The following is a 26149-nucleotide window of genomic DNA, read 5'->3' as shown; positions in this document are numbered from 1 at the left end:
AACATTTTTTACTTCATATGACCAAGAACCAAATTTTTCTGTCACATCCAGAGGAGAAAAAACTAAAGTCCCTGTGACAAGGCGCTCTCACACTGTCAACCCCAACTATCCATTTAAAAGCTCTACAGGTAAATGTTCCTGTAGTAACACAGACATTAAAGAAAAAAAAAAAAAAGGGACATGGCTGTGCTCTTACAACTCCTAACAGTAGTGGTTGGATGACAAATAAGAGGTAATCTTCTGCCAGTGGAGGCCACACAGAGTGGAGCAGCTGTGAGCAGGATACGCCAGAACAGCTGCAGAAACATTTCCAGCTGTCTGCAGTAACCTCTGGCAGAAGGAAGATGAGGAAGGGACAGAGGGAATGAAGCTAGCCAGGGTGGCCTCAAACACTACCATCTGCATTCTTCTCTTAGTGGTGGCTATCCCCACAGCTGGGGCAGCAGAAAACGACTGGGGTGTCAACTTCCATTCAGACCAGCATCTTAGCACTCACCCTGAGTGAAGGAACAAATACACCAGGAACCCAGATCCTGAGCAATGACTAATGCCCAGGTACATTTTTGCCATCCCTAGCAGAAGGCCATTTTAGGGAGACGCCTTAACTACTTGTTTGTCTCACTCACCGTCTACCATTTGCAGCCAGTCTCACTACACCTGAAAAGCTTGGCCCAGCTGCATATGAACAACAGTCCTGTAATATCATCCTTGGTAGCAATGCAAATGAGTTGGCCTAAGCCAAATGCAAATAAGTTGGCCTAAGCCAAAAGAAAATCACTTCCTTCTGCCTGAATGTGTTCTTAGATTGCTTAACTGTCGCACTCTGCAAAGAGAAAAAGACATTTTTTAAAAAAGTTTTTTTTAATTCAAGCCCAGAGAGACGAAGTTTAATATCCCTCAGAATTTTCAGTCTGATGAAAGTGTGCCCTGCAGATTTCTTCTAGCTCCTTATAAAGAAAATTAGTCACTTTTATAGGTTGGGGGTTTTTTTCCCCTTTTATTTGAGCAAGCCAGTCACAACTGTAGAGATCATGAAATTGTGCTGTGCTACACCAAAGCCAGCAGAGGGAGCAGAAGTTACCTAGCACATCCCTCCCCTGCAGTGTTGCAGATGAGGCAGGGACACGAAACAAGCTGCCATAAATACACAGATACAGGTGGGCAGAGATGTAAGGAAGAAACACTATTTGCCACGGACAAAGCATCAAGACCACTGGGAGAGATGTCGTTATTCTATGACAAACAAAAAAATATAAATCATATTTGCAATGTTAGTTACAACAGCTTTAAAAAAAAAAAAAAGAAAAAAAACCCTTAAAACTAAGCTCTGATTTCACTTTCTATAACAGGCTGATAGAAACAGCAATCTGACCTGTCCAAAACCAGCCTGAGACAAATGGATATTACACAAACACATACATATTATATATAGATATATTTTAAAAAGACTGAAGACACTAAAGGTACAAACCTTTTTGTCAGGTTTTGGTGAATTACATAAGGAATTTAGAGCTTGTTTCTTATACTCAAGCTTGTCATTTAGCTGGCGAAGTTTATTTACAGCATAACTGGCCTGTTCATTAATTCTTGTGCTGCATTCTTCAGTAGCTTCTTCACAACCTTGGCTCTAGAAATAGAGGATGGGAGTAACAGCATCATTAATATGAAAAAGGAGACACTTATTGTTTGTTCCATAAGCATTTTACATGTAAGAACACTTCTTGATAGAGACAAAAGTGTAGGTATAACAGATTCTAAGGGATATTCCAACCATAAGATCCAACATGAAGCACAAGTCTGTTAAAACAAAACCAAAACCAAACAACCACCTCACACAAAGCCTCATTACCATTTATACTACAGCTCTGGCAGCTCTTGCAGCTCTTGCCAACTGTGTAGAATGACCTTCAAGCTAAGGTTTTAGTGTAAATGAGAGGAAGAATCAAAGTTTATTTTAAAAGCATCAACAGCTTAGTAGTCATGAATGATATTCAGAACCAGATAGAAAAATCAAATACTTTACTCTGAGCTGAAAGAATGAGAATGGAGGGGGGAAGACAGGAACAAAACAACAGAACACCACCAGATCTAACAAACACTCCTGCCTCCCACAGATCTTCACAAAACAGATTTATCAGCCTGCATTAACAATCTAAACCAAATCCCTTCTCTTCATAAACAGATTTTACTGCTGTTTTTAGAAGTGTTAATAAAAATGTGTTAAAATCACATACGCATTACCCTAAACTCACAAATCATTTTCTTACATTCATTCAGACAAACAAATAGCTTTTTCCATCTTGTGTACTACAGGCATGCAAAAAATAGAAAACTTCACACCTTTCACTGACATTCTCTTTAATATCTTTTGGCATTTGCCTCAGCCTCCCCTTTCTTACTTTTTTTCCCCAAATAGGCATGAAGACCTCGAGATCCAGCGAACAGCACCGTGATGTTACCATTGCCAAAGATATTTGAGGTCTGCTTGTGACTGAATATATCTGAATTTATCTGTGGGAAGCTATGAATCTAATCTCATGAACGAAAGTTCTGTGTTATTTAATGATATTCCCACTAAGTAAACTGTATCTTTATATAATTAACAAAAAGCTAACAGAAGGAAGTCTCATACTCTACTAAATTCTGTGAGTTTTAAAGAAGACTATCCTACTTGTAAATTCTGTGGTATTTTATATCTCAGTAAAAAAAAGTTTGAGGAGAGATACAGCAGCAACAATAATCAATCTCCTTAGTGTGATCTTCATAAGGGAGTCACGAGTTCTAGGCTAAGAAATCCATGCCCTTTTCCAGCTCTGCATTTGCCTAAAAATAACATTAGATTATTAGCCCCGTCCTTTCTTCTGTCTATTCTGCATTGACTATAAACTCCTCAGGTCATAGACTAACTCCAAGCATGTGTACAGAGCTCAGCTCATGGAAGCTGCTTGTTGTCTCCTGGCACTATAGTAATAGAAATAATAATAATTAACAACACTGTTATTCAAAACACTATTGAACAGGACCATAAAATTAAAAAAACCCACACTTATACTTGTTGGGAAGCACAGAGGTCAAAAAGAATCAAAACTGCTATTTTCAGGATTGAAGAATTAAAAGACTTCTCATATGAAGTTTGGTTTTAGTAATCAAAGAACTGACCTTAATTACAAATTAGGAAGGCTCTGCTCCCAGAGGAAGGCTACATGACTTTTCTGTCATTAATATTTCAGACGCAGCAAAACCCACTGCTGAATCACTAGGTTTATCACAAAAATGCTAGAATTACAAAATACCCATATTCAAATTAGCAAAGTTATAAAATAAATAACCAGCTCACTCAAAGCTGAGATCATAAAGGATTGTGCTATTTTCCTCTGATTGCTAAACTGATAATGACTTCCATTTCTGTGCATGATGCAGAATACAGCCTTTGGGCTTATTTTAGCAATCTGACACATGCAGCACTGATGCAACCACCAGGCCCTCTTTCTTCAAAGTAGTGAATGCAGGCACTGCTTGCTTCTGCATACCTACATCTACTCATGACCTTCTAAGGGAGGTTTGTTGCAGGAGCGAAAAGTAATGACAGATTGAAAGGAAGAAGAGCAAGCTTGTTCCACACGCAGCAGAACCAGCAGAGTCTGGCCTTTCCCCAATTCCTATCTTCTGATTTGATTTTCTCATGTATAATCAGGGCTCACCCTTTTGTCCTCCTCTCCATGAGGACACTAGATGGCTTTTTTACCTATCCACATGTAACAGTGAAATTTATAGAAAATTAACATAGGTAACTCCCACAGCACCCCAGGAAGCAAGGATGCACACCTCCAAACCCCAAACTAAACCAAAACGAATTAGTATTTGCTAACAGTATGGATCCCTCAGGAAACATCAGAATTCTCAGCTGTGGTGTCCTATACATGGTAGGAAAAAACCCAAACCTATTTGTCAGTAGAGCATTTTCACCAACATTTGAAAGGCTACTGGAAGCTTCAGAAAGAATTTCTTATCGTTTATTTTCATCTCAAAGACCCTGAAGCATGGCACAGAGCCAATAGGATTGCTCTGAGAGATGCTCTAATGGTATACGCAACTTCATACTTAATTTGTTGTTAAAAATGCAAAAACCCTTTAACTATATAAGCAAACTTGGCAATATATTAGTCTTTAAGGTTTCAGGGCAGATGCAGCCTTCAAATCTGGCACATATATATCCAAGGACTCAGAAGGACAGGATGATGCTGATGTCAAAAATCTACTTTTTCCAGCAGCTGTAGTAAATGCTATCTCACAGAGGACAGCTAGCCCTAAAGTGTTGTGTCAGTTTTCTTAGAGAAAGTTATCTCTGTTAAGACTCTTTTTATATAAAGAAATTGAAAAACATGTTTAATACTTAGACAGTTCTGGCTAAAACCAGTAACAGTCTTCTCTCAAAGTCCCAATTGTTGCAAAGCCAAGGACAGAGAGCCTTTGAAGTACCTATTACCCTTAACACATAGCTGAGTTAGCAGTGAGAAAAGTAGAAGAAACGTCTTGAATCTTTTATCAAGGAAAAGAATACTGGGAGAAACAAACAATGAAAAATTCAGAAAGCTCTAAAAGTTCATATTGGAAATAATTTACTTGTAATGGCTTATCTCTGCAGATTTACTGATATGCAGACTATGTAGACTGTAATAACTCACCTACAGAAATGAAAATCATATTTAAGCAGTAAATTTAAAAAATTATTTCTAAATGGCAAATTGTAGATCAGCACCTCTGCATTCTGCTGCTTCTTTGTCCAGTTAGATCCAGTTTTAGACAAATTATTACACTTCATTGTGTTCTGAGCAAGTTCACATGTGAAAAGAAGGTATCGATGCTGATCTGAAGCAGCAGCCTGACTGAAAGATGCTCACTAGTTTGAGGGATGCTCCTGTCAAAATGTTCTCAGGTAAACATATCACAAGTTCCCCTGACATGATCAATTCAGAAAACCCCCTGAAAAATCCTGCCCTAGGAGAGCTACCACTGGGTTATTGTTTATGATATTTTGAATGCTCTGTTACAGTATTTCCCATTCTAGTGCTATTTTTATCACTTTTATCTTCCAACATAGACTATTTATTCAATAAAATAATTTTTAAAAGCACTAAGATTATGTTTTTAATTACTTTTTCTCCTCTTTTGTGCAACTTTTAATACCTATTTACTACGTAGGAAATGCACGGGGGACAGGGACAACATCTAGACAGAAACCTACTGATGATGTTTCCTTCACTGAAAAGCAGAACAGCTGAGCTTGTATGAGGTAAGCTATGCATTCTCCAATGCTAAGCAGCATAAAAAAAGATACAGAATACAAAAGGCTTAGAAATCTGAAATATCTGCTTTATCTTTTAAAGTTTAAGTAGTCAGTCATTTTGTACCATTTTGTTTCAAAGACCTTGTAGACATACCAGGTTTACCTGATGAGTGGTCGTATTTATAAATACATCATTTTAAAAAAAGGGGAAAAAAAGGCAGTCCAAAACTCAAGGACAGAACATGCTACTATATGCTCTACTCAGGATCATCTTCAGATCACCTTAAATAACAGTGAAAGAAATTGTCCATATGACTCACCACTTCATCTTTGTCCTCAGAAGTTAGCTGAGCACAACTTCTTTCCTCTTCCTTCTTGACTGATCTCTCATATAAATCACTGACAATGAAGGAGGGGTAGTACCTGTCCTTCAGAGTTTCGTAAACATCTGCCTGAATTCTGTAGAATACTTCAATGCCTTTATTTCCCACGAGACTCTGTTGTATTTCTTTATAAAGGGATTTTTCCACAGGTATTTCTCTGTTTTCCACAAAAAAATTCTGATAAATTTCACTCACCAGTTGAGGTATTTCAGCCTAGGAAGCAAGGATGAGAGGGAGGGAGGAGAGAATAACGAGTAAATGTTAAAAATATCAGGATGACTCAGGATCCAGGTGTATAATTTGAAGGATGATCAAGAATTTCACACCCAGATGTACGAGAACGCATCTGTGAATCTCTTACTGAGATCAAGCACTCTGCCTGCACACCTATGCTAAGCAATTTCATAAGATAAATATCATATTTGTTAAGTGAAGAAACAGCTGTGCTCTAAAATTACCTTAGCTTCCACACTCACTGCTTTTAGAGGTATGCTCCAAAAACTGGTATTAAGAGGAAGAAAAAGTGCTAGAACAACACTGTGGTCACCATTTTAAGTTCAGATTGTAGAGTTCACTTATATCTGCTCTCCTGACTTCTGCTGGATAGGATCAATTCACTTTAGATGCGACTGCAATTAATTTTTGAGGAGATGAAGAAAAAAGAAGGGGACAAAAGCACACCTGAAGAGACATTTACCAGTACACAAGACTGGGTATTTCCGCTGAGCACAGAACAGCACACAGGATTGAATTTTGCAGTAATGAAAAGGAGAGAGGAAGTAATGCAGCACAGCCTGTGATCATCTGTAAATTATTATCTCTCTAAACTGATCTGAATTAAAAAGGTTTTCTCCACTCCCTTAGTATGGCACAATGTGCTTGCTTGCCTCAAGTGTCAATACCACAGCCACACGGCTGCATGACGCTTACTTTTTTGTAATCAAAGCTGCCCCTGTAGTGGCAGACAACCTTTACGTTCTGTGAAGCTATAGGAGCACAGCATGTTAGAATCTTTTTTTAAAAAATGGTAGGTCTTGAATAATGGCACTATACATACTGTTTTGAAAGCAGAGAGGGAAATCACAGCTGAAAGGTCATCGATTTATAGCACCTTTTCCAATCATGAGCAGTTTGCAAATCAAAACTAATCTATACAACTCTCTTCACAGCGCCTGACAAACCCCTTTAATGAACACTTTCTGGCCTGAGTTGGTTGTTAGCCATTTCTTCAGATTGTATTAACAGCTCACTACTCCTGCTCACAATTTGCCGCTTTGGTTACAGGATGTTACTTGTGTTTTCCTACTGACTAAAATCTTTTAACATATGATATTAATAAAATTACGGTGAATAAGAAATTAACTGATGAATGAAATTTGTATCATGTATAATTAAATTTGAAATTTGTATTATAGCAATGAAATTTGTTTTTCACGCTGAAGGTTTAAAACAATTTCCCCCCAAAATCCACCCTACTGCTCAAACAGCAAATTTGTCCCCTGCACCACTGCTCCAGAGTACTTCTTGCAACTAAGTGATATTTCCTACCCCTGTTTCAGGGTTCTCACTCCTACTTTATTTTAGCACAAATTACTATATAGCATTTTGTTCCTCCTAGCAATGGTGCGGCATTCCTGCAGAAACTTCGCTGCTTACACAGCAACAGAACAGGGAGAGGAAAGGGTCCTTTAAAGCAAAATCTCTCTTTCAAAAGGATTTAAAAAAACCTTATATATAAAAATTTCAGAGTTTTAGATTGAATGAGCTACCCATAATGGGCAAGATGAGAAGTTTATGTACAGAAGTTTCACTGGAGCTGATACAATAAAAGCCAATATATTACTGCATTTTTTTTCTCTAGTGGAGGGGGAAGTAATTCCACTACTGTTGCATATCGAGTATCCTTTTTACAAGTGATGTTGCTACACAAAACAGTCCACAATTTTTAATTGCCATATTACCCTCAAACATTGACATGAAGTTAAAAAACCTAAACTGCTTAGCACCCATCCTATGGTATTGCTATTTTAAAAACATAAATACAAGCACATTTCCTAACATCAAGATCAAAACAAGTAGAAATTCCTGTTAATATACAAGCTGCATGGACTTGCAATTTCTTCCACCTTGTTAGCATTCTTCAGATACTCCACAGACTCCCAAAGACCAATCAAAGCCATTTTGTCCATCCTTTCCATGTAGATTCGGAATTGCTCTCGATATGAAGGGTTGGCCAAAATTTCTTCAAACTGAAGAATCTGAAGAAAGGAAAACTAAGAGTAAAACCTGGGAAAATACCTAACTCTACCTTCTCTCCATCTCTTATGAGGAAAATCTTTTCACTTGATGTGCCCACAGAGCACCATGCATCCCACAAACATGTACAAGATTCAACTGCACAGACCTACAGTAATAGTTTTGCTTCTTTAAAAAAAGAAATAAATACAAGTTATAAGTATTTAGAAGATAAATGCACCTATGCTTCTACCAGACAGAAAATGTTTCCACGTGTTTTCTGTTCAGGAGGTAAGACTACATTTCAAAGGACTAAGCTGGCATTTGAAGTAATTCATGAAATGCTATTGCCAAAAATTCAACTTCCAGTGTTCCTGCAAGGCAGAGGAGCCAAGCTAACTGATCTATTCTTTGCTTAATTCAAACAAAGAGTAACACCAGCAGTTTCCATGCCACAGGCCACAGAGCTCTGAGATGTATCTCAATTATTCCCAGAGACACAGAGAAAGATGGAATGTAGTTCTTTACCCTGGCAGCTAGGGCATTTGGCGGCCAGTTCCCATTAACTGAGTGTTATTGAAAAGCATCTATCAGAAATGCAGCCAGGAAAAAGTACAGGCTGTGATATAATGCTCAGGACTCTGCCTGAGATGAGAGAGGAGGGTGTACATCAAGCAGGAAAGGAAATGAAACACAGACTTCCCACACCCAAGAAGATGTTGCAGCCATTAAGCTGTTGCATTAAAAAGCCATTATCACTTCCTCATCCTCTACTATTTTTGTGAATCCAGGCCCTGAGACAAATACCTGAAAACAAAACACCTCCCTGACAAAATGAACAGATCTTCCCATGTTGAACAAAATGAACAACACTGCTTTCTTTGAAAAACAGATGAATTTTCCAAACACCCTATCAAAACTAAACACCCCTTCCTCTCCAACTTTTCAGTTCAGCAGCTGAATCAGTTGTTATATAGCTCATTTAGTGCCATTACTTACATCACCAGGAATCCAAATACATCAGATGGTCTTGGTCTCTTACTCTGTACCTCACTGCCACCAACCAACCCACACCTTTTTCTTTGAAAAGCACTCCTTAAGCACTGGGGATCATGAATCTTAGCTTTATAGGACTTTGCATTTTATAGCAAATTGGTACAGAGCAAGACATGAATTCCAACTGAGATTGAGGCATTAATAATTTCTTTCGTATGGGTTTTCTGATACTTAATAACAGTATAATTCAGGTCACGTATCAGCATCTCTCTCTCTCGGAAGACAACTAAAACCTAGTACCACCAAGTTAAATTTAGAAAGAACTATTAGCTGGACTCAAGCTCTATAGGAGAAAACCACATACACATGCATGTATACAATTACTAGCACAAGACACTTCCTTAATAAACCAAGCTAAAGAAGGTTCTTTAAAAACTGTAGCTATCTATGTTTTGTGTGAAACAGGTCCCCCAAATTTTAGGTAGTGTTTAAGTAAATTGTTTTTGTCTCAGCTCAAATGCTCACTTTCATCTTCAGAGTTCCTCAGTAAGTCATGCACCATTCCTCTCTCCATCCTTTATCGTACCAGTATCTTCTGGACAAGGCTTGCTCTTAGCTTCAGAGCTATTCAGGTATATGAACAAAAACTTCTGCATTTCAGAGCTCCCTCTATAATCCTCACTGAATAGCAGAGGCAGGCTTGCTGAAGCTAGGCTTCTTACAGAAACAGTGATCAGACTGTCAAAGAAGAACACAGAGATGACAACACAGCCAGTCTGTGGTTCCCGATCATTGCTGTGCATCATCATACTTTTTATGCAGTCATTTTTATCAAGGACAATGACTTAAAACACAAGTGGAGGAGGGTCTTCCAGCTTCTTGAACAGAAATCTTCATCTCTGGGCTGTCAGCACTGTAAACGATAGCAGAGGTATGACAGATCACAATGTGAAGCATGTGCTGTCACCTCTTGAGTGAGAGGTCACCTTGGTCTCTATGCCTCTGGTATCCAAAGGCTGCCATCAAGGACGGTAACTAACAAACATCCCTAATAACATCCCTAATGGTGCCTAATAATGCTATTACACAAACCTCCTAAAAGTTACCTTGTGAACTGAAATACTTTAACATAATACATTAATGGACAGAAAAGCTTATTTAAACTTCTGTTGCAGAATAAGACCTCACAAACTTTCTCTAGGTTCTTGTTTGTTTAAGGCTTGACTACCCTGGAATTATTAAATACGATACAAATACGGTACTATATAGATTATTAAGACTTCAATGACAACACCGATGGACAAAAGAAGCTTTTAGGTTTGAGGTCAGAAGTTATCATAAAGTGATGCAATCCAGGAATTATTCTGTGGAGTATTCTTCCTTCTCAAATTTAAAGAATGAGGTTCTGCAGTAATTATCCTCAGCAAAATAGCATTTTATGACTCAGTATCACCATAGATTAGAGTGCAAAGCTCTAAGCTATGCAGGCACATACACAGGCATTAGGGCATCTGTACACCCTCAAATCTAATATCCAGTTAGAAGATATTATCTTAGAATTATCAGCCTCAACAGCAACTCTTCAAGTCCTTTTAACTCAAGAGCAGCTTTTGGGTTCGGAAAAAACAGCAGCTTTACTGCTGCTATGTCAATTCCCTATTCCAACAGGAGAGTAACTAATAAACCGCAGCTGATCACAGGCTCTGCCAAAGACTAGAAAAGGGTTAGATTTTTATTTTTTTCTCTGAATCAGGGTGCTTTAACCAGCATCCCTAGCATATGCACACAGAATATCCTTGTTCCTGGCCAGAGACCTGGTCTTGGCAAGTCCTTAAAGATTGTCACAACCTCTCTCTGGAGGGGAACGTAAAACAACTACTTAATTTGGAAGGGCCTCTATAGGCACCAGACACAGCACAGATGCACTGTGCTACATTTCTTTACCGCACACCAGGTTCCCATTCGTTACAACCACATTGGCCTGTAACAAATAACCACAATAAAGCTGGTAACAGCACTGCAGATCATGGGTGGGGTGAACAGAATTTGGGTCAGTAGCGGAGGTTTTCTGCTGGGACGATGGCACACAGACTGCAGGACTTCTGTTTTCGTTTGTTTTTTTTCTTTTTTGTAGAAGACAGGAATAAGAGGAAATGTAAAAAATAATACTGGAAAAATATGTGTCTCTTTCCAAGCTACATTTAAAAAAACATCAATAAATGCTTTACCTGTACACTGACTAAAATTAAGGCATATATTCTTCTTACTATTTTTTAAAAAGAAGCAAGTCATCAGAAGGCTATCTTTGTCATATACAGCAGTAGCTGAACCAAATGCAACAATGAGTTACCTATCAGGAAGGATATACTACATAAAGTACCCGGCTATTTTACTGTACAGACACTAATGGAAAAATCCCTGCCTTGAGACTCACAAACATACTTTTGTCATAAAACACCCCATCTTCAGGTAACAGGGGAACAACAATTGAAGCTCGCTTTCTTTATATCCCCCAACTCTGTACCATGAAGTATCCTGACATAATGTGATCTCACAACCTGAAGCTCAGAAATCACAGTGAAGATCTGATCAGTCACCAGTTAAATTAGCATCTATCCACAGATGTGGTGGAAGCAGTCTTCTGCAGGTGTTTCAACTTCATCCTTACCAGGATTATGAACTGTCTGTGCCCCAAAATACACTCAGGTGGTTTCCTTGCTGTTTCACAGTTAGTGAACAATCAGATCCTCAGATCTCCTCCTACCACCTATGGTTCACAAAACCGCTCCACTAAGGAGATGCTGTGACTCCACATGTCGTATCTCACAGATGTGGTGATGTGGCTGTTGTGCTGAACACAACAGATCAAAAAAATGGTTTGCTGAATAAACACAGACAAGAACTCAATTAATTACTGCAGTCCAGTTTCTAAGAAAGCGGACTAAAACTGCACTGCCTATAAGTAGATTAGAAGAGATGCTTTATACATTACACTAATTCAAACTGCATTTTCTCTAAAAGCACATCTAACACCCAGGGCAGAGTATAAATCAGTATCTGAACTAGTAACAAAACTCAGATTACAAAACAGCTGGGGTTTGCTTGCTTGCTCATAAACATTTGATTATAATTCACACATTCAAGATTTCCCTAGAGAAGCCAGATTCAGGACAATGAGGCAAGTGAAACGTGCAAAGTCTATGTAGTCCTGTGACTTTCATGTATTTATCAAACAGAAAACTGACACTGTTTTATAATTAGCTCCTGCTGTAAAAGGAGAAAAATGTATTTCAAAACACCTAATTTTTGTTTATTAAAACAGAGAACACTGACAGCTCTAAACAACCCATCTCCACATTTAAGCCCATAATCAGAACATACAATAAAGACTTTTACCAGTGATGCTGTTACTCCCCTACTACTACAGAAAAGAGAAAGCTTTCTGTAGGATGCAGAAGTGAAACCAAAATACAGGTTTAGGTCACTAATCAATTTGTCCTTTCTTTAACTAGTACCAAAATTTCCCCAAAGTTAATAATGTATTCAAGCTTCTGTACTACACTGACATAAAATAATAGTTCAAAACACCATCAGTAAATGCCCATTTCTGACCTATTTCATGCAAGTTGAAGAAAGGAAAGCAAACTTCCAGTTTCTTCTACACAGCTAGTTATTCTGCAGGTTAAGTATTAGCCTAACAGAAAAACTGGCACAGCCAGACTCTAATGAGAAGTTATGGGCCACCAGCAGCAACATACCAACATTAGCTTTTCTATTAAAACCCAAACAACGTCTTTCCCTTTTGCTTAGAAAAAGACCTGAGTGTCCAGTCAATACTGACCACATAGGAGAGGCCAGGATCCAAAACAGCACTGGCTGCCTTGCAATAAGAACCCAGACTGCAGCTACCACAGTGCAGGAAGAAGCAAGAGTGGAGAGAGTCCACTTCCTCAGCCAAGCCATGGGCATTTTTCTGTGCTCAGAAGAGAATGGCACAGCCCCTCTCTCTCACCCAGGCTCCCTCAGCCTCTTTCCTGGCAACAGAGAATTGTGGACAACAGAATAGAGAAGCAGTTTTCCTATTTTCTATCCTGCCATGGGTGTGGAGGGATTCTAGGACTTCTTCACAGAAACCCAGCAAAAGCTTAGAAGCAGAGCAGCCCCATATCCTATTGTTTACACCATCACTACAAGAAATGCCAGTGTAAGGACTCTTTATTTCTATTAATAGTACCATTAACTCAATATGGAGCTGCTCGTTGGTATATTTGCAAGATGTAATCGTGGGTCAGCAGCTCCCCCCCAAAATCCATCAGGTTATAAAACATGCAACATTAACAACAGGAATTCCTTTCATTTTAATTACAGTACTATTGTATTTTATTATATTTCTGACCAATCCCTGCCCATATCCAGTGCAGTTTCTCTACTTGACCCCATTCCTGAACAATCTTACACCACCATGTATCTATCCTGGAAAGTCCATCACATCTCAGCAGGTACCAAGAGTGGCATCACTGGCTCATGTGGTGCTGCCACATGCTCCTCTCTTTCCTTTCTCCTTGGCAACTCTCGCTACACCCAATGTCAGGAAACAGATCAGGACTGCCTTGGCACAATCCATGACACATCATCTGAAATCATGCTTTAAGGAAGAGTGGGGGGTAGGGAATTGTTCTTTCAGACCTCACTCAAGAAAGACAAAGCACAAATAGCAAGAACTAGTTCTGCTTCATGCAACTTTTTCTTATGTGCCACTAAGTGACAATTATTATATGGACATAATGAAAATTAAAGATCCCTGCATGAAGAGAACTTCTACCTACATGAGAAAGATAAAAACTTCTTTCTAATTTGAATACATCGGTTACCGTGCTTTGCCCAAAGGGGACAGAGTAGATTACATAAAGTAGTCACTGAACTTACTGAAGTTCAACAAGGATAAGTAGCCATGATTTTATTTTTGTAGATGCTCGCTAATACGACAGCAGTTTTTCAATTTCAGACTACAGTGATGTTGAAAACCAGCATTCAGTCGACAGCTTTACCAGAATTTGTCTGCAATGACTGCTCTGATCAATTGCCTTCTACAAATAAGCGTTTGCTTTTGAGTAACTTAGTACTTGCAAAACCCACAGGTATTTCGTATCGTAAATATAACAAGGGCCAAAGAAACATTGCACATATGTTGGCAATCTTTTATTTGAAAGCAAGTCGCTGCTTTCAGAAAGGTTGCTACCATGTCCTTATTAACTCCCTACATGCATGTGAAAAATCACACATGCTTACAAGCCACTCGGTCCTTTATGAAGTTTCACATTTAGCAATATTCCAAGCTGAGTGCTCGGTGTGTCTTTTCAGGTACTTCAGAGATCTTCTCCCAAGACAAATAAACTATGCAGCAATTAATTTTTACTTGACTCTGGGGGAAGGGATTAATGACAGTGCTAACACATTCAGAATGACCTTCAGGCAATGTATGTGCTATTTGATTTATACCTTTTGACTCTGAGGGCCATCACCTTCATCAGAAATGCCATCTTCCTGCTGATCATAAGCAGGCCCTCCCAGGAGCTTTATTCTCTTCTCACATTGCTTCTTTGCCACTGTCAGCTGATTAATATACCTCTTCACATTGCGAGCCCTCAGTAAGTCAGCTTTCATCGCTGCAGTTTCTTTTCCTTTTGAATCTAAGAATAAAGCAAATCAGAAACAGTCTTTTACAACATGAAATCATCATTGCCCCACAAACTCTGTGAACTGCCTGATCAAAGCATTTGTCATCCAGGAATCAACTATGCGCATGAGCAGGTACTGGAAAGTTTGTGTTTGAAACAGAATTACTGTTTTGAAACATTCTCCAATGACACCTCACATAAAACAGTTCAGAAAAAAATCTTTATTTAAATGTCCAATGAAATCTGACCCCTCCACCTCTTTTCTCACACCTTACTGCAAGACATAGGCCCAAGACTTGTACTGCAGAATACACATTTATCAGAGCTTTAGGAAGTTACGGCCATGGTGCATGATAACACATGGAGTTGGTGGCTTATGCACCTTACTAAACATAACACTGACTCCCTAGTGTGATGAGGGACTGGACTCAATGCCCTCCAGCCCAGCATGGCATGTTCCCATGCATCTCATCTGCAAATCCAGATTTCTTGAGCCTGATGTGAACATCATACAGTATCTCCTCCAGACAGCAACACTGACCGAAGCTCACTCAAAATGGTCAGATGATTAAGAAAAAAAATCTTACAATGCCATGTCAAGACTGCACAATACTGTTAAATAGTGAAGTAACATGAAGATGACAGTCAGTTGAATAAGACTTGGTAATAAATGGTGTAATGTTTGTGTATTCTCCATTACAGCCTCTTCAGCTAATTATCAGGGCCTAAAAAAGCAGCAGCAGATAAAGTGGATTTAAAAAAAACCCCTACTGCATTGAAATAATTCCTGTTTTATATCTGCAGAATGTGACTGATTCACATTTATACACTGGTTTTATTTTCCTCTTGTTCAGTGGCAATACTCCCACTTCTGCAGGCTGCAACTAGAGTTTGGTAGCAAAGTACTTGTCTTGTACTTGGCTCTGGATTAATGGATTGCTCAGGGATAATTAATAGAGATCTATTCTACTATGTTTTTGAAATACCAAATGCTAGTAAAATGATGTAGATGAAAACAGCATTTCATTTTCAAAACAGTTGCTACAGAGATACAACCAGACAGCTCGGTTTGTCAATGCATACATAGTAAAAGGAACTCCTTTAGGAATGATTTAAAATAGGTATTTTAAACACATTTCTAATACATTAAGGTACCTTCTCCTTTTAGGACTGTTTTCATCCTTCTATTTCCCCCTCAAAGCCACATGTAACTACCACATGCGACTGTAAGTTTTGTCACTTGTATACTGAAGGACAACTCAAGGTACATGAAGCTCCCTGAAGTTCTACATGTAATGTGAGTACAGATATTCTCCCAATATTTTTTCCCATATTTTTAATCTCACTTTATTCACTGCATGTATTTAGGTACGCTGGTAGGGAACCTTCCTGATTCAAAGACTGTTAGTGTTTTAATGGATAAACATCACTTGCATCTGAGCTTCCATGTAATAGCAAACTACAGAGATGACACTCACTGAAGCAAATGCTAAAATGAATTTACCATGAAAAACAATAAGCCATCTGTTTTCCTGGCATGTTATCTCCACAGGGAAGTCAACCGAGCATTTAATTTAGTGTTTCAGTTCCCCAAAGCAGAACTGAAACAGAACTGGTCAAGTATTAATGAGAAAAAGAGAAAGGAGAACATCAAAAGGCAGGAAAAGACCTTTAAAGACAAAATAGCTCTCACCCTCAATTTAAAACATTTACAGCTAATAAAAATACATGGACAGCAGTTTAAAGTGAAGATTAAAACCCAACATTTGCCCTCCTGTGCTTGACTCAAAGATGATTTTTAAAAGTTCTCAATTCTCTCAATAGTTTAAATACTTTGGGCTCAAAATGCATACTTGAAACCCCACAGTTTGAAAACCCACAAACAGTGCTACGCAATGATCATTTAGCCTTCCTAGAACAGAATTACTCTTCTTAGTGAAAACAAGGTGTTCTTGGAGGGTTTTCAAAGTAAACATGTCTGCTTTACCTGAAATCTTATCTTGTGATTGCAGCAGGACTCCAGGAGAGACTAATGAGTCCTACATTCCACCTGCTTCCAGTGATTAATTACTTTATTTGCAAAGATCCTTCAAAAACATTTGCCTCACTCAGCTCTTCATATCCATAGGGAGCCACTCCAGGCAAGAAACACTCAGGGCAAAGTGATGAAGATCACACTGCCAGCCAGTCCCTGCTCCATGGATAAACAGGACTAGTCACCATGACACCCTGGCAGTGACATCCCTTCACAAGTAAGAGGCTGATGAAGAGCAGCCCAGCACAATGCACTGCAGGGCAGAAGAGATGGCGTGGAAGTGTGGACAGACACTGAATGTGACTTCCCTCTTCCAAAGTATGAAAGGTAAGCTAGCAGAAATCAGGAAGCGCATCTTCATGTCAACTAAAGGTTAGGTCTATCATTGGTTTTGACTTAACCCTAATGTCTTTTTGAGAATTCTCAGATTTTCAGATCTAAACTGTTGGGTTTTTCATATTAAGCCCTATCAAAAAGATTGTTTAAGCTATAAAGACAACTTCTCTTTTTAATCTACTCCTGCTTGATCCCACCACCAAAGTAGTGAGATATAATTAAGAGCCTTTTTTGCCATTTGAGTATCAGTAAGGAAGATGTTTGCTACATTCAGGTATCACTGCATAAACCAAATAAAACCAGAAAAATACAAAAGAAAAGGCTTCCATTTACTCACACACCCTTCAGCAAGTTCCAATAAATAGGAAAGTAATAGATACATGCTACTAAGGCACTTTTATCACTACGCAAGAAAAGAAAATGTATCCTTTGGTTTTGTTTTTTTTAAAACCAGTAACAACTTTACAGTTTGGGGAGGGGTTTTTTAATTATTATTAAAAACAAATAAACAAAATCATTCCTCATCAGCAAGACAATAAAGATGCTTTTTTGGTGCTTCCTCCCTACTAGCAACAGCTGAGCAGGGCCTCCATCCCCAAAGGAGCAAAGGATCTCGTAGCAACTCCCTCCAAAATAATTCTCCTTATCAGGGCTAATTTTGACAAAACATGCACTGTTATGAAGGAACTTCAAAACCTCAGGGGGGTACTGTGCACCCCTCCTCCCAAGGGCATCCACAGACAATTAGTACCAAAAGAAGAATTTCAAACTCTGCTTACAGATCCACAGCTGTGGATAATTCAATTTGCATAATTAAAATGCAAATGGTGCAAGTGAGCTCAAATTTACCAAGCAATCAAAGCTCTCTGTGCAAATCTTTTTACTTCATTAATTTTTGCATATCTACAGCAAGTTCTGACAAAGCTTCCACATCTTCTTCTGAATCACTCATAACTACCTTGATTTGAACTAGGCCAGAAGCAGATCCTAGAACCCACCAAAAACATTTCTGAGAATGGATTCCTCAGACCAAATTATTTTTCCTCTTCTTTTTCTGGTAGTTTTGCTACTTAGTCAAGTTTATATGCATTAAATACAGTAAACTGCAGTAAACATTCACACCATCGTTTTTTCAGTCAGAATGTCGGGCCTCGTAAACAATACTTATGCCAACAAATGCCACACAAACTTTATTACCATAAACCACAGCAAAGGATACAACAAAAATCATGTAAATGAAGACATATGTAAAGGCTACTTAAAGCACAAACTAAATGGTATTGTAATACTGCATGAACTGTCCCCTCTCTTCATATCAGCAGAATAAACCAAAGTTTTCCCATTTTAACTAAAAATTTACATATGGCAAAAAGCATGACTAAAACTTAAAGTTCTTGTTCCTTTACAGCTTCAAGAACTACAGATACCTGACAGCACATACAACAGCATTGACCCATCTGACTCCAAGGGAGCTACACACATGCACAACATCATATGCATTTCTGCAAGACTTTTTTTGCAAGAGCCCAGTTAAGCACAGGCAGTACCTACTTAAAGCTGTGCTAAAGTAGCAAAGATTGATTTAACATTGGCATATAAACAGTAACCGTAATGTTCTATATATAATTTACCAATCATTACAGACCTCTCTGAACTCTCAAAAACTTTGAATTACACATATTCAAAGTTTACATTGGCCTGGAAAAGTATTTGTTCAATTCTGCAAGAGCAGGCCAGACTTTGAGAACCACACACAGTGGTTCTACTGCTCAAGGTACAAGCAAAGGGAAAACCAGCTCTAACATCATCGGACAATGAGTAAAACAGAAGTGCTAAATCCCAAACACTTCAGGCAACAGATCTGGGGGAAGGGACTTAAAGGGAGATCATGGAGAATTTACGCATTGATTATTAGCAATATGTAGTGCACAAGACGGCCTTCCACATCACAGCCACAGCTGAGCAAAACAAAAAGCAAAGTGGCAGTAAAATAAAGTTCAGCATGGGAGTAAGTATGTACAATACAATAATATCCACCACATAGAGCCTCTGACCGTAGTTCCCCGAATTCCCTTTGGTCACTTCTATCTGACCAGTCAGCCTCTCCCCTCCCTCTTTCACTGATGGGCATCTCTCCAAACAAACCACAGCTAAGATGCATTATCATCACTAGCACACACAAAGGATTCTCAAGAGCAGAAAAAACTTCCTCTATAAAATTGATTTGAAAATCACAAATCAAACAAGTCTACCATGATCAGAGTCACTGTAACCTTCACTTTCATCCACAAGGATTCCCTCCACACTTGCTGCTTGAGCACGATGCGCAAGCACTATATTAGCTCTTTAAGCCTTGCCAAAAAGCTATGCAAAAATAACTGCGTATATGTGTTTATCCTTGTGTGGACAATGGGGTGAGGGGGAGGAATCATAATACAGTTTTGTCATAATTAACTTAGATGGCATCTGTAATGCACTGGAATGCAGAAGTATCAATTTTACTTCACTCTAAATTATCATCTTGACAAAACCCACACATCACAACCCACACATCCAAGTTAGCTTGGAGCCCCAGTTTCTAAAAGAAAAGTCCATTTTTACAGCTGAACATTCAAACCTCTTTTGGAATCACAGTACCTAAGAAGCCTGCCCACAGACAGTTCTGTTTCTGTACCAGTTGCCAGCTCTGCTTATAAAAGCAAATATCCAGACTCACAGTGGGAATGCTCAGCAAGAGAAATCCACTGCAACACAGCAGATCTCTCCATACAGAAATGGCTGCTTATTCAATCTGTTTCGCAATTACTGCTTGAAAAGGAGCCGTTTTCCCAACAAAGATGCCCTGGGGTCAATTACAAGGTGGTGTCTGAAAAGCAGTCCCATCCAGCCATCCAAGGGTGGTTCCCAGTCATGCTGTGAAGTCACGTAGAAGGAGGGCACAGAAATTAGAAGGCAAACCAAACAAATACCTTTACAGTGCTGGTGGTGGAAAAAAAAAAATAAAAAAATCTGTTGAGATATTTGCTCTGTTTTGCCCTAAGACAAGATACATGTCTCCGTGGGTTTGGCTTTTTGTTTTAAACAGCAGCTAGTAAAAAGGGAACCTTGCTAAAATTCTTGTAGGATCCTGTAATACAGTATCATTAAGAGAAGAAACAAAAATGTGTCTTAAAATGAGAACAGCTTCTATTTACAGTGGCCTGCACTACTCCAAAACAAGCCATCAACACCTCTGAAAACGGTAATGCTATATCACATTTCTTATTCAGCTTTAGCAACGACCAAAAGCAACCTGAAAACGGTAATGCTATATCACATTTCTTATTCAGCTTTAGCAACGACCAAAAGCAACCTGAAAACGGTAATGCTATATCACATTTCTTATTCAGCTTTAGCAACGACCAAAAGCAACTCTCCTGGCCACAGAAGTTTTATCATCCACCCACAACAGGCATCATACTGTGAACCTCTCAAATTATTTTGTCTCAGCTTTTAAGACATTTGACTCTCTCAGGGAGTCAAATGCAAAACTTACTGCTTAACATGAATCAGATGCTTTTGTACGTTTTCATTTGCTCTCCTATGCTCACATGCCAGAAGATTCAAGTGATAGAAATCTGAAAAGAAAAAAGACCCTATAACATGCCATTTTTTTTGCTACAAAGAATTTAATACAATGATGTTTTAAAGTACTTTAAAAGTACTTTCTGCTTTTATTAGAGGGCCCTAACAGCTAAATATTTTGCCAATAGGTGGCACCAACACTAGTTAAATCAAGCGTAAAGAACCCTGTCCTTGCCGAGGGACAGGCCTTCCTCTCCAACCCCTCCAGGCACCAACATCAAATGTATAGTTTGGTATCACCAGATAAAATAGTAAAAGAAGTCAAGGCAACTGTAGCTCATATGAAGAGTCATCAGTCTGAAACCTGGTCCTCAGGCTACTCATGCTTTAATAACAGACACCTAATCTTTTTATAAACAAAATATTTTGGGTCAGTTTTAGAATCTTAATTATGTCTCCTCCACTGATAGCAAAGGTGTGCAATCCTGCCCAGGCGTATTCATAGTCATGTACTTGCACAACACTTGCTTTGCTTAGACAGTAGCTAAGCTCTCGCTGCTGCAGTGGCCACTCCTGCTGCACTAAGTGCTCCTCACACTTGAAAACGCTGCCTCAGGAAGCTCCTATGTCTCAAACTGACGGAGGTTGAGACTCCATCCATGTACATATTATCCTACACTTGCTCTACTCTTATGGTCTGAGAGTGGGTATCAGGCTCAACAGACTGCTGGACAGCCAAAGTTCAGCTGCTCTAGCAGAACACACATGCACTAAAGAAGTTATATTTTCAGGACCCAAATTTGCCATAGGAAAAAAGGAAATAGCTACCAGTAAGACTATCTCTTGTCAGGCTGGAATCAAGGCTAAGAGATGCCCATGACACGAAAGGCAACAGCTCATTTACTAGAAGGAAAGGGGAGACTGTCATATGCATCCAACACCCATGCTCACACACATTTTTGTGGGTATGCAGCAGGTATTGGGGGAACAGATTCAATGGAGAAAGATAGAGTAAGATTGTGCAAACACGCTTCCATTTTGCATAAAGCTTACATTTAGTTATTCACCATGTAATCCAGCCGTTGCAGGGTAGCAGTATGCTGTGGCATCCAGAAAGGGAAACATCAAAAGGTGACGTAAGCAATGTGGTGGTCTGTTCTATAGAGTTCAACAATCTTTGTAGCAGAAGTGAGCTGTGCTGGGTTTTTTGTTGGCTTTGTTTTGTTTTAAGGAAGGTAGCACAGCTTTTTTCCTTAAACTTTTCTTCCTAAAATTCAGGAACATGTTAGATTCATTACCACGTTAGCGAAATATGTCTCCACCTACTTCAGGAGAAACAAGACACAAAAAAGTCTTGAGAACTAGATTTTAACCCTCTACAGCTCTGGTAGCCCTCTTAAAGTTTACTGTACGTAGACTGAGCCTGAAAATTTTTGGTAGACGAAAACCTTAGCAGAATAACCGAAACAGATTAGAAACTTCCTTAAATTTGTCTAACTATGTTAAGATTGTACTGTATGACTCTGTTGGACACTGTTCCACGTGTCAAGCAAAAAAAATTGTCGCATTTTTCTTCAGGCACAACGTGAATAACAATTGGATATTTAATAAATAAAAGGTTTAGCTACAATAGCCCCACTGGCTAATATAGCCAGCAGTGGTTATCAACTCAAACAAAATTACAAGATTGCCATGGGGCTAAATTAATAATGAAAGTCAATACCTTAACACAAAACTTCAGTGCACCAGCTAGTGCAATTTCTACTGGATTTTTTTAAATACAGGTAAAAGACAAGAGCCCATAAAAATGCAGAAAAATCTTCACCACAGAGTAAACAGAACCAGATCCACTTTGGCAGAATATACAGCAATCATCTTTTTATATCTATTCTGCAGTACCAGGTATTTGTAGCTTCAGAAGAACGTCTTCTGTTCAGGGTTTAGAACAGTGGATAGCTAACCAGATAAACTCAAGTGAGACAGAGGAAAGTGAGACAGTAATTAATTGTAGGAACTTAAACTGTATAAAAATACTCCCCAAATCAATTCTTGTCACAACAAAGACCAATGGCAGCACAAATGGAAACATGGGCTTAGCAAGATTGATTTTTCATAATGTACTCACAGTTAATTTCCCTGTTCTCATTTTATTACTTTATGAAACAGACTTTCCATTAAATTTTCATGTGAGAAATATTAATATATCTTTCTGTAATGTACACTTGAGCAAAAACCAGTGCCTATTTTTCCTTTTGCCTTGCTTCGACACAAGCAATTTATCTTACAGAAATGCATGTCTAACCCTACTGTAGAATGCAAACAAAAGACTTATCAGCGTTGACCACCTTGTACTTTCAGAAACTTGAGCGAAGATCCCAAACTCTTCAGACTGCCCAAAGATTCCCCTCCCTGCCCCCAGCGTGTTTATTTTCCATTTCTGCGTTTTTCATTACACTTAAATCACTTTTAAATGCTTTTCTTTGTGATAGAAGGAGCTAGAAAAGGATTATTTTTTTTAATCTGACAGATGGAGTTTACATGAGAACCTAAAAGTAAGATCTTTTAGATTTATTTACAAACAAATTAACTGATATCATCCATTGCCTTTTTATTATGTTTTGATATAGCTTAAGTATATCTGTCCAAGCAAAAATTTGGTTGATAATTTTAACATCAATATAATCTGAAATACCACAGTTTTGGTACACTTTGAGAACCATGAAAAGCAGTATATATAAGTACAAATGTAAGATGCACGTGCATTTTAAAAGACAGACGTTGCCAAAACACTGCAGGATTTCAGAATACTCTGTATTGCAACAAAAACATAATACAATGAAGAGTCAAAATGAAGTCTGACTGACAATTATGCTGTATCATTCCTTCTTCTGTGTTTTGAAAGGAAACCAGACTGAGACTTTGAAGAATGGATTGTATGAAAAAGAATGAGGAAGCAAGATTCTGAGCATATGCATTTATAATACCAAAAAATCCCTAGTTGCAGCAAGTTCTGAAAGTAAATGCATCACAGATATGACCTTTCTCATGATCCATCAGCTTAGATGAAGACGGGGTGGGGGCATAATCATACCATGGGAGTTTCTGGAAGAATCAGACAAATGAAACAGAACTGAAATAAAAGCACAGCATTCCTAAAATCTGTCTAAAATTCCCACACACACTGATTGCATATGTATATTGGAGGTTCAAACAGCTTTTCAAAATGAAAACAACAGATGTGACTTAACAAAATGAAATCTTACCTTTCTGCCTCTTCACTTGGGGAATATTGCTGATTGTGGTTGCCTGAACTATTTCCACTACAATCTGATACCTAGTTTGAAAAACAGTAGGGGATAAGGGTGAACAGGGAGGAAAGAAGGGGAGAGAAAAAAAAAAAAAATCAAGGTATTAATTTTTTACAATGCGTTCTTCATACAGCAAGCTTAAGAATTAACAAAAACCAAACCACTTCCACCTCCTGCTCACCTGAAAACAGTGTTATTTCTCAGTATATCTGCAACCTAAGGAGTAGTGAGCATATGGAGCAGAGCAGGAAAAAAAGGTTATCTTGAAACAAAAGGAAAACCTCCAACTAGCAATAATACTGCTCCCTTCTCTCAACCACACTGCAGTCAGTTTATAATATTCAGTGAACACAATGTAAAGTCACACTCTTAACATTAAATATAAGTTTTCTGTAGGAAACGAGGATGGGAGTTCAGTTCAAAAGCAAAGTGCTGTCTTTAAGGGTCTTCTAGCTAATGCACTCAATACATATATGGAGCATATATAACTTACAAGAAGAAGAAAAAAAAAATTACACTAAAGCACTGAACTACTATGCTCCAGGAATAATTAAAACCTGTTTATCATCTAAAACTATACTACACATAATGGAAGACAGGTAATGCAGTCAGTAAACTAAATTTTAAGTAAAACCAGTCTTGTAACTAACAGACCCCCTATAATCAAACAAAATGACTGTCAGTTAAATCTTTCATAAATGTCAAAGTTCTAGTCCAAACAAACACTCAAATTCCTCTCTGTGCACTTACTCTGGCAGCTATTAATACTGGTAATGAAGCAAGTATTCTAGTGAATTTAACTCATTCCTGGATGAGTTCCCTAACCTTATTTATCAAGTTAACTCCTGGATGAAGGCTGAATCCTCCTGGAAAGTCTGCTATTTTCATTACTACTTATTTTCTGTTTAAGAAAAGAGTCTACGATCCTTAAAAATATATGCCCCTTCTTCCATGTATTCTTCTTTCAGCAACATTATTCAATTCCCCCATTTCTCTTGCCTCCTGTAACTCTTTAAGGATGTGGACAGTCTCTGCCTCTTTGTATAGACACACAGCTTTATACACACAGCATACGCTCACTTACAACTACACTTCCACAGTTTGGGTTGGGTTTTATTTTTCCCTGCAGTAATCTTTATTCTACCCAACTCCTTAAATTATCAAGTTGAAACCTGAGAACCTGTTTGCAAAGCTTTCTTTTTTCTAAGTCTGTCTTCTTTTGCCACTATTGTACCTTGGTTGTTTCCATCCACCACCACAGTTCTTGCTGAGTCCTTCAGAGGAAGGACAGCTCCATAGTGAGGGTGCTATTTTGGTCTGTACAAGTCCCACAGTTAATTCCCTGCTCAGACACAGACTTCCCAAATGACTCTGGGCAGCTCACTTGGACTTGGTGCCTTGGTTACATCACCTGTAAATGTGTTATACACAACACTCATTCACCTCACTCGGGCATTATAAGGTAACGGTGAACATCATGAATTTATTAAAAAAGGTGCAGACAACCAAGTAAATACTGCACATGGAAGGTAGTTTCCACTTTCGCCTTGCAACTTTTTTCCTTCTAAATTTACTCCCATTTGTTCACATGCATGGTTTTAAATGTTTTTATTAACAATACTGTAATACGGCATCTCTTTTTTTTTTTTGTTCCTCATTATATCGCCTTATCTAAGTTACATCCTCAAAGATACGCTTTAGTCTGTTCCTCTCATGCACTAGACTCTGGCTGTAACTACTCAAATGAGAGTGCTGTACAACACTGCACCCCAGAAACACCACCCAGGCTACACTGCCAGACTATGACCCTTTTCCCCCTGAAAATCTGTTGCAAATACTCTAGCTGTTACATATTCTGTGGTGCTGGTGAGTAAACATCTACGGAAGTTTTAAATGTGATGTATTAATTTTATTTTCAAGAAGTGAACTGTACTTGACAAACAGGATAATGGGCTCACATTCACATTAACTCTACATTCCCACTCTTATCTCTTCCCTATTCTGTGTATGTTCATCCCTTTCCCTCATTTCTTAAGTAAAAGATGACATAGAGACAGCAATAACGGTCTTTCTTACGATGAACTGTGTAGTGTCCTTTTGCTGCTACACTACTAAATATCAGAATAAATATAATGCTCATCTTGAAAGCAGAATGAAAATTATCCACCAGCTTATTTCCTTATCACTATTTTTCTCAGCTATGTTTTTAACTCATCACGTCTTTTTTATCTCTAGTCTTCTTCTGACAGAGCAAGTAAATTTGTTTCACATCTGATGCGGAAGAATTCGTATTTTCTTCCTTATTTGTAGCAGACTTCCAATTTATC

At 38.4% G+C, this 26149-nt stretch overlaps 1 protein-coding gene across 2 annotated transcripts in view; it reads right to left on the bottom strand.

The window, feature by feature from the left end:
* SNX25 (sorting nexin 25) overlaps positions 1-26149 on the bottom strand; it is an 84792-nt gene that overhangs the window by 20350 nt on the left and 38293 nt on the right. For both annotated transcript variants that reach the window (XM_074905824.1, XM_074905825.1), the window contains 5 exons: positions 23778-23848; positions 14401-14591; positions 7797-7928; positions 5608-5883; positions 1472-1627 (listed from right to left, as the gene is read on the bottom strand). In XM_074905824.1, the coding sequence (XP_074761925.1) occupies positions 1472-1627; positions 5608-5883; positions 7797-7928; positions 14401-14591; positions 23778-23848 (826 nt within the window). The remainder of the gene's footprint in view (positions 1-1471; positions 1628-5607; positions 5884-7796; positions 7929-14400; positions 14592-23777; positions 23849-26149) is intronic.

This window comes from Athene noctua, chromosome 4, assembly GCF_965140245.1.
Source record: "Athene noctua chromosome 4, bAthNoc1.hap1.1, whole genome shotgun sequence".
Taxonomy (NCBI): Eukaryota; Metazoa; Chordata; class Aves; order Strigiformes; family Strigidae; genus Athene; species Athene noctua.
Note: the sequence above shows the minus strand (reverse complement) of the source record. Positions and strands in the feature narration are given on the sequence as shown.